Source organism: Apiospora phragmitis, assembly GCF_038363925.1.
Source record: "Apiospora phragmitis strain CBS 135458 chromosome Unknown utg000003l:1.0-2676785.0:1.0-2680665.0, whole genome shotgun sequence".
Classification (NCBI taxonomy): Eukaryota; Fungi; Ascomycota; class Sordariomycetes; order Amphisphaeriales; family Apiosporaceae; genus Apiospora; species Apiospora phragmitis.
The window spans coordinates 503,970-518,553 of record NW_027117401.1 but is presented as its reverse complement, the minus strand read 5'-3'; the positions used below and the strand labels follow the sequence as shown (position 1 = coordinate 518,553).

At 52.5% G+C, this 14,584-nt stretch overlaps 4 protein-coding genes across 4 annotated transcripts; 2 read left to right on the top strand and 2 right to left on the bottom strand.

The window, feature by feature from the left end:
* Window positions 1–481: 481 nt before the first annotated feature.
* PG994_002568 (archaeal flagellin n-terminal) lies at window positions 482–1,918 on the bottom strand (the record flags this gene model as incomplete). Its single annotated transcript, XM_066853977.1, has 4 exons — window positions 482–882; window positions 975–1,130; window positions 1,192–1,714; window positions 1,880–1,918. 4 exons carry the CDS (start codon window positions 1,916–1,918, stop codon window positions 482–484), a joined length of 1,119 nt encoding a protein of 372 aa, XP_066719832.1.
* Window positions 1,919–3,625: 1,707 nt separating this feature from the next.
* Window positions 3,626–4,841, top strand: PG994_002567 (uncharacterized protein; the record flags this gene model as incomplete). Its single annotated transcript, XM_066853976.1, has 5 exons — window positions 3,626–3,658; window positions 3,788–3,997; window positions 4,048–4,399; window positions 4,482–4,634; window positions 4,690–4,841. 5 exons carry the CDS (start codon window positions 3,626–3,628, stop codon window positions 4,839–4,841), a joined length of 900 nt encoding a protein of 299 aa, XP_066719831.1.
* A 2,155-nt stretch (window positions 4,842–6,996) lies between these two features.
* Window positions 6,997–7,832, bottom strand: PG994_002566 (uncharacterized protein; the record flags this gene model as incomplete). Its single annotated transcript, XM_066853975.1, has 3 exons — window positions 6,997–7,239; window positions 7,309–7,548; window positions 7,632–7,832. The coding sequence occupies 3 exons, from the start codon at window positions 7,830–7,832 to the stop codon at window positions 6,997–6,999; spliced, it is 684 nt and encodes a 227-aa protein (XP_066719830.1).
* A 2,221-nt stretch (window positions 7,833–10,053) lies between these two features.
* Window positions 10,054–12,824, top strand: PG994_002565 (uncharacterized protein; the record flags this gene model as incomplete). Its single annotated transcript, XM_066853974.1, has 3 exons — window positions 10,054–10,603; window positions 10,642–10,655; window positions 10,767–12,824. 3 exons carry the CDS (start codon window positions 10,054–10,056, stop codon window positions 12,822–12,824), a joined length of 2,622 nt encoding a protein of 873 aa, XP_066719829.1.
* Between the last annotated feature and the right edge of the window lie 1,760 nt (window positions 12,825–14,584).

The following is a 14,584-nucleotide window of genomic DNA, read 5'->3' as shown; positions in this document are numbered from 1 at the left end:
ATACGGATGCCAACATCGAGGACTGTTCAAGTGAGGAAAGAACTGCCTGGAACGTGCGCTGCTCATTCATCGAGGGTGGGACCAGGTGAACAACTGACTGCAGGCGGCGTTTGCAATGAACACTCGAGTTGGTTAGCACACCAGACTTTGCCGCACGTACAGGATGAATATTGAACATTCTCAGTTGCGCCATTCGAAGAACAGCTGAAATAGCAAGTAGCAGTTGCCCTTGCTAACATTAGACCCGTCCTTCTCGATCAGCAACCATCATCATCAACACAGACCCTTTGCCATTATCCCCGCTCAGTGAAGCGGCTTGCAAGGCAGTAATACATAATGAGATATATGCCATTCATTTGAACGATATCTTTTTTCTCTCATTTTTGGTGTACCCAACCACAATCGCAGCAGATATACACCCCTATACATAGCTTTTAAAGCACTAAACCCGATAAAACAATGAACGAAAATGCTAAACTTATCAAACCATATCATCCCGCTTAGCGTACGTCACGCTCACCCGGTGCGATTTGTAGATAACGTCAGACCGATGATGCGGCTCCAGGCTGTTGAGCTCAACGTCACTGCCCGTGTCGTCGCCGCCTCCTCCCAGTCCCATGCTTTTGGCGCCCCCGCTGCTCACGATGACGGGGCCGCCGCCGGTCCGGTGGCTGCTGATGAGGTAGGGGTCCCGCCCGGACGACAGCTTGATGTGCTGGCGGCTGGTGCTGGTGCCGCCCGTGCGGCTCGTCGACGCCAGGATCCCGCTGCGCTTGGCGGCGCTGCTGCTCATCGAGGAGGCACCGAGGTGCACCAGCGACTTGAGGGACGGCAGGCACACTACCACGACGGCGGCTACTAATTCGGCCATGGACAGGACGTCTGTAGGTAGGTAGGCCTCTGGTCAGCATTGGAAGAAATCTTGTATTATCAGGTGGGCGGGCCCCTGGAAAGGGGACAAATAGGCAACTTACAGACGTTGGTCCAAGCGTGTGTGACCTGCATCGTGGCAAACCGGCCGATACTTGTGCCTAGTGTGATGATGCCTGAAGAGAATGTCGCTGCCAGGCCGGCCATGTACCATTTGTTGATCTGGAGGCCGGGCAATAGCGGAAAGGGGATTGAGAAAACTGCGTTGGTATGTCAGCACTTTTATTTAGACCACCCAGGCAAACATATGATGGCTCATACTCAGAATATCCGAAATGAGGTTCAGCGTCCAGTCAATCCGTGTCACCGTCATGGAGTCGAACGTGCTGCACGTGCCGTCGAGGTTCCAGTTGACCGTGACATCCGAGCCACACCAGAACGTATCCACAAAGACGGTCGTGAGGAAGAAGCAGGCAGTGAGGCCCGTCGTAAAGTAGAGCAGCTTGTGCAGCTTGGGCATCGTGGGCGGGACCAGCCGGTAGTAGAAGGAGAGGAGCGCGAGTTTAGGTAAGTAGACGCCCGAGTCGTAGAAGTAGTTGCCCGCGAACGAGACCTTAAGTAGCGAGACCTGGTCCTCCATGGGCGTGCGCGGGTCGTAGTCGTCGTCCATGCCGCCGAGGTTGTACGCCATGACGTCGGTCGCGAGCAGCGCGACGAGGTCGAGCGCCGAGGCCACGATGAACCAGTCGCTGATGGTGAGCCGCGTCCGCTGCAGGCCGAGCCGGAGGAAGAGGCGCATCGAGACGAAGACCATGGCCACGGCCATCAGCGTGGCCTCGACGGGCTGTACTCATTGGGGCATCACGTTAGCCTTGGTCCAGATAGATCGCACCAGTCCTAAGCAGGTAACAGGAAATGCCGATCCGATCTTTATGGCCCGGGGGGATCGGATATGGGGGAAAGAAAAGGGGACGGGAATGAGAGAGCGAGAGGGAGAGAGTCAACTTACCACGACGGCCGTCTGATTGATACCACCTCCCGCAGACATGACAGTATTAACGATATATAACAGAAAGGAGCGTCGAGTTTTGGGTCGTCGGTCGACGACGAAGCGCGCGAAGGAGAGGCTCGAGTTCAATTATCACCACATCTCAGACAGATGCTCCGCAAAATGGGGAGAATGCCAATGCAAGCAAGCATCGCATGGGGTCTCCAGACTTCTAATATGCCCGATGCAAACGGTCGATCGTCGTCCCGTCGTCATCACTTGCCCGATTTTTTCCCAACCCAAACGGGAACCCTCTGAGCCATTTCGCACGAGCGAGTCGGAGCTGTCAGAGGCCTGTTACGCGAGAAGGAATAATATGCGTGCGTTGCGTGCCCACTGCGGCATGGCAAGCGCGAGGGGGCTCCCTCTCTTTTTCTTCCTTCGCCGTCCTCGGGCCGTCCAGGGGGTTCAGGCAGAGGTGTGAGATGAGAGGTTCTGATAGGCTCAGGCCTCATCTCGCGCAATATGCATGAATTACTCCTGTATGCAGGTGTCAAGCGAACCGTTACACTTTTCCCGTTTGAGGCTGCGACCTCTTTTCTCTCCCGTCCCTCTACCAGGGCCGGTGTGTAACAGTAAGCGAACAGGGATGGCGGAGGGACATGGCAGAAAAAGAAGGTGGTGGCTGATTCTCAATCATGTTTCGCTCGTCTTACTATGGGAGGGGCGGGTGAGTGGATGGAGGAATGGGGAGAGGAAGAAACGGCTCGCGGGATAGGTCAAGCCGCCGGTCCGGCGGCGTACCTATAGGGCTTAGATTGTTGGGGATAGACGGCCCAGCAAAAGCCCAGGTACGAATGAGTGGAAAGGGACCCCTGGTTGAGCTTGTCCAGAAGGTGGAGTCTCTGAGCTTGGCTGCATGGCCGAGATTGATCAGTCTGCGGTCAGCAGTATGCGCATAATTAGAGGCATCTCTGGTGTTGAGTCCTGAAAAAGACTAGGGTTAAACATCGACTCGAAATACACTGCATAACATTCAAGCATACGCTGCTACGATAGCTGGGATTTCGATGATACTCCGGATGTCGGGTTGGTGGTGTCGCATGGTTGGATTTGACAGTTGATGATGGCAGGCTGGCCCTTGCGCTAATAATTCTTCTGGTTCATCGCATCTGGGAGAAAGAGAAGGTCGCATCCACAGTAGAGCCGGACCCCTGTCGTGTCCCTGGCCAGAACTGGTCCCCGATTGATCCATGGCACGTTACTAGGTACGGAGTACATGTAGTTCCAGAACTGGCCAACCTGGAACCAACACACCCTCTCCTCTACCAGCTCTCTGGCTGCACTGCACCCTCGACGCAAATCTCCGCGCAACTGTCCCATTGGCTCCGGTTAAACTACTCTATATGCGCGGTTCTCTCTGCATCCGGCACGTATTTCCCACAATTATCGGGCAATGTCGTCTGAGGCCACACCCCCCTGGCCGGCTTGGCATAAGAAAAGTCGTTCCTTGGGGGTCGAGTGCGATTCTGGGAAAGCTTTGGAGACCCGCCGTCCCGTGCCACACTGCTGATCCCGTCTTTTGCTTTATATTGATCTCGGGTGACTTTGTCCTCCTCGGTTAAAGTGTGATGTTGGGCTTCCATGATCCTTCTTTCTGTTGCACATCGGAATCTCCTCCTCCCTCCCTTATTGCAGCTGCCGTGAGGTCTCTTTTCTTCTTTGGTGTAAGAACGAACGCCCCCCCCGAGCTAACCGCTGATCACAATGGCGCACTTCATTGACGGCAAGGATGTCATGGTAAGCAAGCAGTCGCTCTGACACTCCCGTGAGCCCCTCAGTTCTGCAGTGATAGGTCACGCTGTCACTGTCACTGCTTTTCGCCTGCACGCTCGGACTTGGGACTCACATCATAATTTGGTTATATAGATATCCGAATGGATCCTCCTCATCGTCGCTCTGGTCTTCGTCGCACTGCGTGTCTACACGCGCCTCTTGCGCCTCCGCCAGCGACCTGACTGGTCCGACTACCTGCTCCTGGCTTCGGCCGGGATCGCGCTCGGACTGATCATCTGTGACACTCTGACCTACCAGATGGGCGTGTTGGATGAGTACGAGACCTCTGAGAGGCTTTCCAAGGTGAGTGCCGTCCAGTCCAGCGTCGATCCCAATCCTCCCATGAGGACTAGGGGCCAACTGGCCATATCATGAACGGCACTTGGCTAACCAACGACTGTTCTCAGATCTCCTTCGCGTCCAACTACTTCTACGACTTCGGCATGGGCTTCCCCAAGCTCAGCATGCTGGCCTTCTACTGGGCCTTTTTCCGGAGTAGCATCAGCTCGGGCATGCGCAAGACCCTCTACGGCATCACCGCTTTTGTGTGCATGTGTTACTTGACTATCCTTTTCGACGACACTTTCTTCTGTGGCAAGAACGTGTCCGTGCAATGGTCCCAGGAGGAAGGCGCCTGCAGCGTATTCTATGCGCCAGAGCCCTTTATTCTCAACTTCACGCTCAACCTGGCCTGCTACCTCGTCGGTGAGTTTGTTATACTCAAAAATTCATGGCGTCCATCCCAATTCCACACAGGAGAACTTGACAGCTAATACGACGTTCCTAGTCTACGCCATCCCCCTTATCCTGTTGATCCAGGGTGTCCTGCAGTCGTCCACCGGCCTTGCCGTCACCTTCGTCTTTGGTACCTTAACCATCTTCACCACTGTTGTCCGCTTTGCGTGCCTCAAGATCGGCACGGGCCAGGAGAACCTCGTCTGTAAGTGGCAAGCCTTCATCCGTGACAAGCGGCAGACCTAAACATGGCGTTACAGACCCTCTCAGTATGCTCGAGATGGCCCTCGCTATCACCGTCGTTTCCCTTCCGGGTCTCAAGCCCCTTGTCGATCGCCGCATCAGACGTGCTCCCTCGATTGACGAGGAGACTGTCCATGTCAACGACGATAACAAGGGCCAGTTACACTAGTTGGGAGAAAAGAAAGACCAGGAAAAGATTGATTGACTACGTTGGCGATGTCCACAATGTTTCCTAGGCTAAGTTGCTTCTATTCCCACAGAAAAGGCTTCAGCCTTGGTTTAGGTAGTTCCAAATAGCTCTCGTACATATTACTTCATAGATAGTTCACATAGAAGAAAAATTGGATATTAATAGACCGCTCTCGCATATACTGCTGCCGCTTTGAACTTTGGATCCTTACAACGCGTTTCTATAAAGAGAGACACAGCATCTATGACGATTGCAACGACTCTCCTGATTCTCTTGCGGACGTTGCCAGAGACCTGATTACTTTTGGTATTGCCTGCATAGCATGTGAAAACACTCGGGCCGACTCCAAGGCACGGCTGCTCAAATCAGGAACGCGCACATGAGCAAAGAAAAGGGAGCACCCGAGATTTTGCTGTTGTGGTTATTTCATTGGCTAACGAAGCACCCGAGCCTCTGGGTCCGGAAGAGTGGCTTGAGTTCCCCGCGATCCACATTATCGTCGTACGATCTTATACAAAAACGGCATGGCCGGGAAATCGTCAGTCCCAGTCCCCTGCCCGTCCACTCTCCACCAGCTCGGGCAGATTCAATGGGCAGATTTACGATGAGTGGTAAGGCTAGAACCCACTCGATATATAGTACCTTCTCCTCTCCTCCCCTTCCCAGGAAGCGACAACGGCCATCCAGGATTTTGTTCCTCGAGTAGAATGCATAGACTTGCCAATATGGCATTGCCCCGTGTCGTCTGAACATGATGGTCAGTTATGCGTATCATCCCACTGCTTCGGAGTCGATCTCTACTGGTTCATCCGTGAATTACCATCTTGCCCCTATGCGGGAATCCTTGGACGGACACTCCATGCGGTCTTCATACCAACCATGGGACGGACTGCATATGCTGAGAGATCCAGCTATGATTCGCATACCACATCTGGATCGAACATAGGTGTTGGGAGCAATATTTGGCGCATCCTACTATCCAGAAACACTCATTCCGTGGTTCATCTTCCCATTTGGGATTCTAAATAGAGCAGTTTCCACTGATTACCGATCTCTTGTTCAGGGGTAAAGAATGTGCCATACCCTTTTGAGACGGGACAGGGGTGGTACTGTGCAAAATGGTTGCGTTAAAATTTTGCTTTTTCTCCTCCAATGGGGTCTAGGCCCCAACGAATTCCGAGAAACGACGTTGCAACACGCCAAGCGATATTCTTTCCAATGAATGGGCCTCGCTACTAATACTACGGAAGGAACAGCCGGAATTTCGATGTGGCTGGCCAGCCCGCCAGCTGTCTCGACTCTCGTCCAGGTTCCTTTGAGCCCTGAGCTATACGCCGACTTTTATCACCACGCCGCATTCTCGCGCCAAGGACTGTCAAAATGCCTGCTGGGACTTTCGGCGGAAGTGCTGTCTCAACCCCCCTGTTCTGCCCTACCAGGCAGCATTGCTTTTTCCCAACGGTCCTCGAGAAAAAGAAAAGAAACCGAACGATTTGAAGTGTGCTTGGCTTCCACCCACCCTTATGGCCCAAACGTCGGGTCACACCAGCTGAAACATCGCCTCGGAGCACCCCCGCCCAGAGTGTTAATGTTGCCAAGTATGAAATCAGACCTCATGTTGTGTGTTGCCTTGCTTCCTTCGCCCACCCCGATATCTCGGGGATGCGGCGGGGTAGAGTCGCATCTGCCATCGATAGAAGTAGATTACAAACGGAAATTCACCTACCATTGCTTTTCCCAGGTGCATGGAAATAACTCACTACACTGCTGCAAGCTTAACCCCGAGACGCGAGCTATTAGATCGCAAGCTCTTCCATGTCCAGTATGTAGCCGACAGCACTCAGCAAGTCATATAGCCTTTGTGAGGATCATCGGGTTTACTCCATCGCTTCAATGTCTTTGGTGACAGGAAATCGTACGATACATTCCGGTTTCCTTGATTATGCGCTACTCTGGAACTCTCGCATTGCAGCTACTTACGTCTTCCGTTGGTAAGACAGAGGTCAACCCAAACCCCGATTCCGCTTAATGGAGGTAACAGGTGCTAGACATTGTTGACAATGAGAGACACTACCATCATCAGGACCTGGTCGCAGGCGTTCTCTTGAGATGCACATGGTCGAGACTTTTCCGGCTAGTCCGCGGCATTGTCCGCCGGGTCCTTCCATTCCTCCGGTTTCAACTCGCAGGCATCGACGCACTCGGAAAAGGAGGGGACGATCATGGTCGTGATGGACTGGACGCCCTGCCAGAGCTTATCGCAGTGGAGCTCGTAGCGGTGGCCTCGGGGCCCCGTACACGGGTTAGACAACTCCGGGCACTTGCGTAGAGAAGGCGTGGTCGGCCCGACGTCTGCTGCGGTGGTCGTCGTGGTGGCCTGTGGGTTGGTGCGGGGAAGAGATCAGTGGTTGTTTGTGTCCAAGTTAGGAAGGGAAATTTGACTTACGGTGGTCGTCGTGAACACCAAGGCGGTATCGTAGATGGTGCTGGTGCTGATCACGGTAGTCGTGCCGATGGCGGTGACCGGCTTGGTCTCGGTGGCGGTCGAGGTCGCGCTCTCAGTGGCGGTGGCGTCAATGGTGGTCGTGGAGGAGGCCGCGGACGTGGCGGTCGTGTAGTCCGTCTCCGTATCCGTGACTGTCGCCGTCTCGGTGCCCACGGCCGTAGTAGAGACGGTAAATAGATTCTCGCATGAGTTGATAGGCTGTCTCCATGGATAGGGAGACGGAGGAGGGTGAAAAAGTTAGGACGAAGAAAAGAAGGACATACCAGACTAGTCTGCGTGATGACTGCGCCCGTTGAAGTCACGGTAACGGTCGTGGAATCTTGAGTAAGGAGGCACGAGCAGGTACTGCTTAGCTTAGAGGGCCCATTGCTAAGGGCGGTGGCCAGCCAGTTTGCCCTGCTGTACTGGACCATATTTTGACGCTTCTTCTTCTTCTGGGTGACTGCAGCTGCGACAGTGGTCATTTCCAGACTTGATGCATATGGTTAGTTTCAGTGATCAAACCCGGAGGTAACCATTCAAGGAAGAGCGCTCACTCGGTCTAGATACTGGTCGAGGTAGAGTCAGTGGTAGTTGCAATGGTGAATTACTCGGCCGTGGAGAAGCTCGTTGTGGCCATCGTAGTGACGGTGTCGGTATTGATGGAGAGGACAGTAAAGGTAGCGACCACGACCGTGATGGGTACTATGATGATAGGTCACGGTGGCGGTGACTTGGGTTGAGTTGGTTGCCGTGACGTATGTCGTCTCAGGAGTGATTGTGGCCGTCTGCGCACACACAGTGGTGGGCTGGAAGGGGACGGTCACCGTCACTGTCGTGGTGCTGGCTTGGAGGAGCTTGCTGCAGTAGGAACTAGCCTTGACTGTATGCGCTTCCCCGTGGTCACTGGTTGAACAACGACAGCGGGTGTCAGGACAGAAGAGGCGCCCAGGAGAACCGCAGCTGACTGCATATTGCCGATTATAACTTATTGTCGAGGGATTCAAAGACACCCAGATACGACTTAACGAGTGCCTAAAGAAACAAGAATTGACAGAAGACTGGCTTATCGATGCTGCTTACGTGCAAAGCTGATATGAGACTGATATTCTTCATCTCGAAAGAAAGGATGTCGCAACACTAGACATAGGCTAGTGGTAGTACAGGCTAGCTTCGAGGAGAGCGAGCGTGTAGGGGGCTGCGCTAGAGGTAGGGCTGTGGAATATCCAACTGCCCAGCTCAACTGAGAACTAATTAGAACAAACAGTCCACGAGGCGTTCAAGTTCGTCCCTACACGGATCATGACCCCCGCCCTGCTATCCAACTGTTTCATACCCACCAATCGAAGCCAAGTCCATTTCTTAGACCGCACACGCGAACCTGGCAGCTGTTAGATCAACCCGATACCAGCCGCACCTTGGCGCAATATCCGGGATATATGGTGTCCTTGGCATATAGATGTTCTGGTATCCCACTACTGAGCTGCCTAGCTCTTGCCTAGCAGAGTCGTCTTTTTGAACTTCGAGTTACTCAGCCAGCCTACGCGAAAGCCCCACAATAGGCAAGCTACCTCATCGAGCAGGTTTCGTCAACGTGTAGACCAAACTTGATGCCATCACTAGGATGACAGAAACATAACTCCTAGTCGGGATGGGCAGTGACTCCATCGTATGGCGCAAGGATAATGTAGTTTTGCCATTCGATCATAGGGGTAATGAAACTCGAGATTCGGACTTATAAATGCCAAGCCCAGACGTATGGTGCACCACATTAAGTGATTGGTTCGCTTAAACCTGCCGGTAATAATATTAAACTGGTCCGCAGCAGAGGTCGTAGAAATCAGCAGGGCTGAAGAGGTAGAACCGATGGCTACTCACATCCACGCATCAACTCCACTGACGCACTGATTGTTTCTTGGCCTCGATCACGTTGGTGACAGCCAGCAAATGAAGCCATATCGGTGATGGCCAATACCGACCGGCATGAAGGGCTTACCACCCCCATGGGGTCCTGGCACGGCCCAGCCTCCGTTACCCACACCGGGCTGTCTGTAGTGTTTGAGCCTAGCGGGGTGCCGATCGTCGAGTAAACAAACACCATTTCATCGCATTGGCGTACCTATGGACAAGTCTTGTCGACGCGTGATGCTAACAAGCGCATCGCTTGTGATTAGTATTGTTTTTGTCCACGGCCTACAAGGGCACCCGTATCGAACCTGGGCTGCTCAGCGATTGAAGGCAACGCACTCTCCCCTTTCCGATCGACCGATCGATGACGCGGAATCGTCTCTGGGGAGTGGAAGAATAAAACGCGGTATCAGGAGAAAAGTCCTGAAGGTTTTGGATCAAAATTGGCCGCAGTATCGAAACACGCTATCCCAATAGCAGAGGGCAGCAGCAGCTGGGACAAGAATCACCGTACATTCGATGAAGCCAGAGATGGCGTAATGGATACCCCCGAAGGTACATCTGACGAAACTCCCCTATATTACTGGCCGAGAGAAGCACTGCCCGAGTTTTGCTCCGAGGCCCGAGTCTCGACTGGGGCTACGATAGCCATACTACCAAAGGATTCAAAGGGCGAGCCAACAAGAACACCGTCTATCAACACGGAAAAGATCTTCTATACGGCTTGAGCAGACAGAGTTCCGCTCCTAGGCCTATGATCTTGTCGCGCATTCCTTAGGTGGTATCGTCACCAAAGAGATGTTGTCACTGTCACAAAGTTCCAGTGATGCTCGTGTCAAGGCCGTCGTTAAGTCCACGGCGGCTGTTGTCTTCTTAGGTACTCCACACAGAGGCAGCCAATGGGCGCAGTTGGGAGAAAGCGTTTCCAAGGTTGTGAGCTCCCTTGGTTTCGACACCAGCCCGAATCTACTGACCGCCCTCGGCCTGGGAGCCTCGGACTTACAGAGATCGCAAGATGCATTCTCCGCCATCTGGAACAAGTATACTTTCAGGGTCAAAACATTTCAAGAGGGTCAGGGGCTCAAGGGGACAAGACTTGGTGGATTGGACAATAAGATTGTTGATATTTCTTCATCGCTTGGCGATGAACGTGAACAAGCCGAGGTCCTCAATGCGAACCAACGAGAAATTTGTCTCTTTTCCGGGCCTAGGGATCCTAATCTTATCAAGATACTGGCCGAAATTGCTGATATTTGCAGTTTCAGTCTCGACGGTGGTCCTAACAACCCCTCGAGGGCCGATGGGCTTCAGGGTAGGATGCTGCCTGTCGATACCCACGAACAAGAACGTAAGTCACATCACATGTAACTTGTCTTCTATCCATAGCTAACATCATGCTAGTGCTTCTCCTTCAGTCATTATCATTTCCAGACATGCGTGAGGCGTGCGAGCCGTTGAGCACCAACAGGCACTGCGACCGGCTTGACAAACATAACACTTATCTTGACTAGTGCAATGGAAACCCCGGTCCTAACACCCAGCCAATCCTATGGATCAAAGGTGCTCCTGGCGAGGGAAAGACTACCGCGATAAGGAATGTGCTCCAGAAGTTATCCGCAGAAGAGCAATTCAATCACATACGATTGGCATCATTTTTCTTCAATTCTCAAGCACAAAATCAACTGCTGCGGAGCCCTTTGGGTCTATTGAGGTCATTACTTTGTCAACTGTTGCCCCAGGATCGTCGGGCGATGGCCAAGGCTATCAAATGGCACCGATGGAGGCTGGCGGATAATCAGCACAAGTCTGTTGTCTGGAACCAAATTCAGCTCGCACAGATGATCAAGGGGCTTTTCGCAGACGGTTCCCAGCAAACTATCATTCTGATTGACGCAATGGACGAATGCGGAAGTGAAGACAACAACCTTTGGCTTATCAATTTTTTCCACGATTTAATTCTCAAGGATAGTGTTAGATTAAGATTGTGTCTTACAACTAGACACCTCAGCGCTTTAACCCTTCAAGGCTGCTCATATATCGTGGCCGAGTTAGAGAACGGGTCAGACATTCGACAATATCTCGACAAGAAATTGCAGAGATATCAACGTCGCGGTGAAGATGAATTCAAGGTTATCAAAGAGGACAGCCAAGAACTCTCATTTGGCATCTTCTTATGGGTCGTGTTGGCCACGGATTGCTTGGTCAAAGATATTGTGAAAGGAAAAAGAGGTATTTTCCATTTGAAGAGGCTGCTCAAAAATGTCCCTAATTATCTATCGAGTCTCTACGACAGTTTGGTCACGAATGCGGAAAACCCGGGATGGCCATTACGAGTACTCCAGTGGGCCGTATTCACCAGACGTCTTACGTTAAGAGAATGGCGATACCTCCTCCCAGTTCTTCGCCGCTCAGAACCTCACCATCTAGTACCGCATTCGCTTTCTCAATGCCGGAGGTCAGAGTACTGGGCAACAGATGACGAAGATCTAGCTGACCTGATATGTAATCTTTCCATGGGCTTAGTGCGGGTCCTGGAAAATCCATCATCTCATTCGATGGGTGCGGGAGTGATCTCCGCTGGCGGGAAATCACAGAACGATCGTACATCTCTTGGCGGTCGCGCTGGATCACTAGAATCGGAAGAGGGAGATACCAGATTTGTGTCTGTGATCCACGGCTCTGTTGCGGAGTTTTTCAAGAAACCCAGAGACAACGACGAGCTCGGGCGCTGCCATTTGGACATCATGGATACATGCCTAGATATCATCGCTGTTCGGGAGCTGGATGAACTAGTGGATGCCAGATTCCAGCTAGGGCATCCCGAGACCTACATAAGCTCATACGAAGACACAGATCAGGGGTGTTCAACGAAGCGATCACGGATTAGAAGGGGCGACAGTGTGCGAAGTTTCACGTCTGCAAGTTCACATGGAAGTCGGCGGCTTGCGATCCCAGTCCCTGATGACACCCCTGATGACGCGCATGGGATGGAAACAGCGGCCAAAAGCCCAACTGACCTTGGGTCTGAGACCGATCTATCCCGCTACTTATCTATAACCGAGGGCTTGTCGTCAGAGAACGCACAAAGACAATTTCGCTTACAACTTCTGTCTTGTCGTGACTCCGAAGACAAAAATGCTTCTCCTGTTACCAAAGAGGTTGTTCATGAACCTGCCCTTACCGTGGCGTCTACTGGCGATTTCAGTGTTTGTGTCTTACCGGACTATCCGGACATCATTAACTACAGTATATCGGGGTTCAGCTTCCACGCCTATGAGGCCCAACACTATGGTGCTGACTCCTTTGAGATAATCCGGGCGCTTTTAGAAGACAACGGAAAGTTATGGAAGCGCTGGCTTTGTCTGAGCGAAGATAAACCATACGATACCACGTTGATGCACTGGGCCAGATTTGAAGGATTATTCACGTGGCTCGATATTATAGAAAATGCCAACCCTGAAGAGCCCCGGCCTTCAGATACCGACGGACACTCCACACCCAGCCGTGGTAGCCAGGCATGCTCCTCAGAGAACGTATCCGACACGGCCGAGGACGATCCTACGAGATAATATGCCGCGGGCATCGTTATTGAGCGTATATGCCCCAATGCCGGAGACGAGAGGGTAAGTACTCTTAGCACAACTGGCCGCGCTTGGCTCGAGGAGATGGGCGAGACACTTATTAGACCGAGGGGATCGTGATCAATACAGGAAAGCTGGCGACAAGTCCAAAATAATGTTTCGACTCCCACAAACAGCCTATTCATTGCTCTCGACTGTGAAGAAGAGGTTTTTTTTCGGTGTAGTGTTATAGTAGCTGACAATACCAAATGTTTTCCTGCATTCTGGGTTCTTTCCTTACCCGCGTGTCGCCGGCAATGATGAAGAGCGACAGGATCAGGGCTTTGCAAGCAGCAGCGGTCTCCTTCTTCTCCACTGCACACAGCGCAGAATTTATTGTGTACAGTTACAACAACCCAAAAGCTTGAACCAAGAACCCGACCGTGCCTAGCGCATACGCGAGGAGAGAGATTAATTGTGCCGTGAGGATGCGCAGGTGATTGAGTCTTTGGTCAGGTTAGCGAACTCGTTTAAGGGGCTGAGGGGTCCCCCAGCTCATCCCCCATTTTGTGGAATTGGGGAAAGCTACGCCAGTGGGTATTTATTTCAATTGGGCCTTGCGAGTTGGATCAACCATGCGTTTCTCCTTCCGTTTAAATCACGGGCAATGCTGACCCTTTCCCTCGAGGCCGTAATAATAACCACAGGATTCTATATCACGGTTTCCTTTTTTCCTTTTTTTCTTCTCAATCGGCTTGCGAAGCATCAAGGTATTGGTTTCAGGACTAATTGAGATAACGATTGCGACCAGCCAAAGCGCTGGGGAAATGTCCCCCACACTCACTCCAGGTTTCCCGCTTCCCGCTTCGCGCGGGGTTGAGAATCAAGAGCTCCAATTTCCTCCAATTCCCCCACTTCCCCATCAAACACTGGGCTACTGGGCGAGGAGTGTCTTCCTCGAAAAAGAGGTCGGAAGTAAACCAGTCAGTGGCATGGATTAGGGACATATCCCTTACTCGGGCTTATGTTTTACCAATCTGCTTCAAGTGCCGCGAAACGACCGAGCGCAATAGCCGAAGCCAGCCGTACCGTGTAGCGACATCATCGAGGTGGATTGACTCAAGACTGCAGTACTGAGTAGTCCAGCAATGCTCATGTGCCAATACTGCTTACTGACAGCGGTGGCGACGATCCTGAAACGGACCGAATGTCCCCAAAAGAATAAACAAAATCCCGCGGATCTGCAACTGGACTTTTGCTACGCATGGAAAAGAGAGTCGGGTTCTGGGGTAGCACCATGCTTATCTATGGAGCTGGTTCCCCCAGACATGTCTGGAGTTGGAGGAGATGACGTATGGGGGAATATCGACCAGGGCGCGGCGGATCCGGGCGGATGACTTTTCGTTTGGGACATGCACCACTCACGGCCCATCGTTCCTGGGGACCCCGACTTCTCCGGACTCCTAACCTAGTCTGAGTAGTCTCCCAACCTGCAAAACCGATGACGCGCTCCCGACGCCTCAAAGCTTGTCGGTGGATAAGCTTCTCTTCGGACTGGCGGTTGCTAGGGGTTGCAAATGCACCTTGGAAACATGTTCCCCTGCATTGCCCTTCATAAAAATGACTCGGCCGCCGATCCCCGCCCTGTTAGCCTGGCATATCTCAGCCCGTACAGAGAGAGGATGGGATGGGATTTTGGTGGAGAGAGTCAAGCCCGATGGGAGCCAAACCCTGCACCGGTCCCAGCTCCATGGCTTGGATCTGGTAAA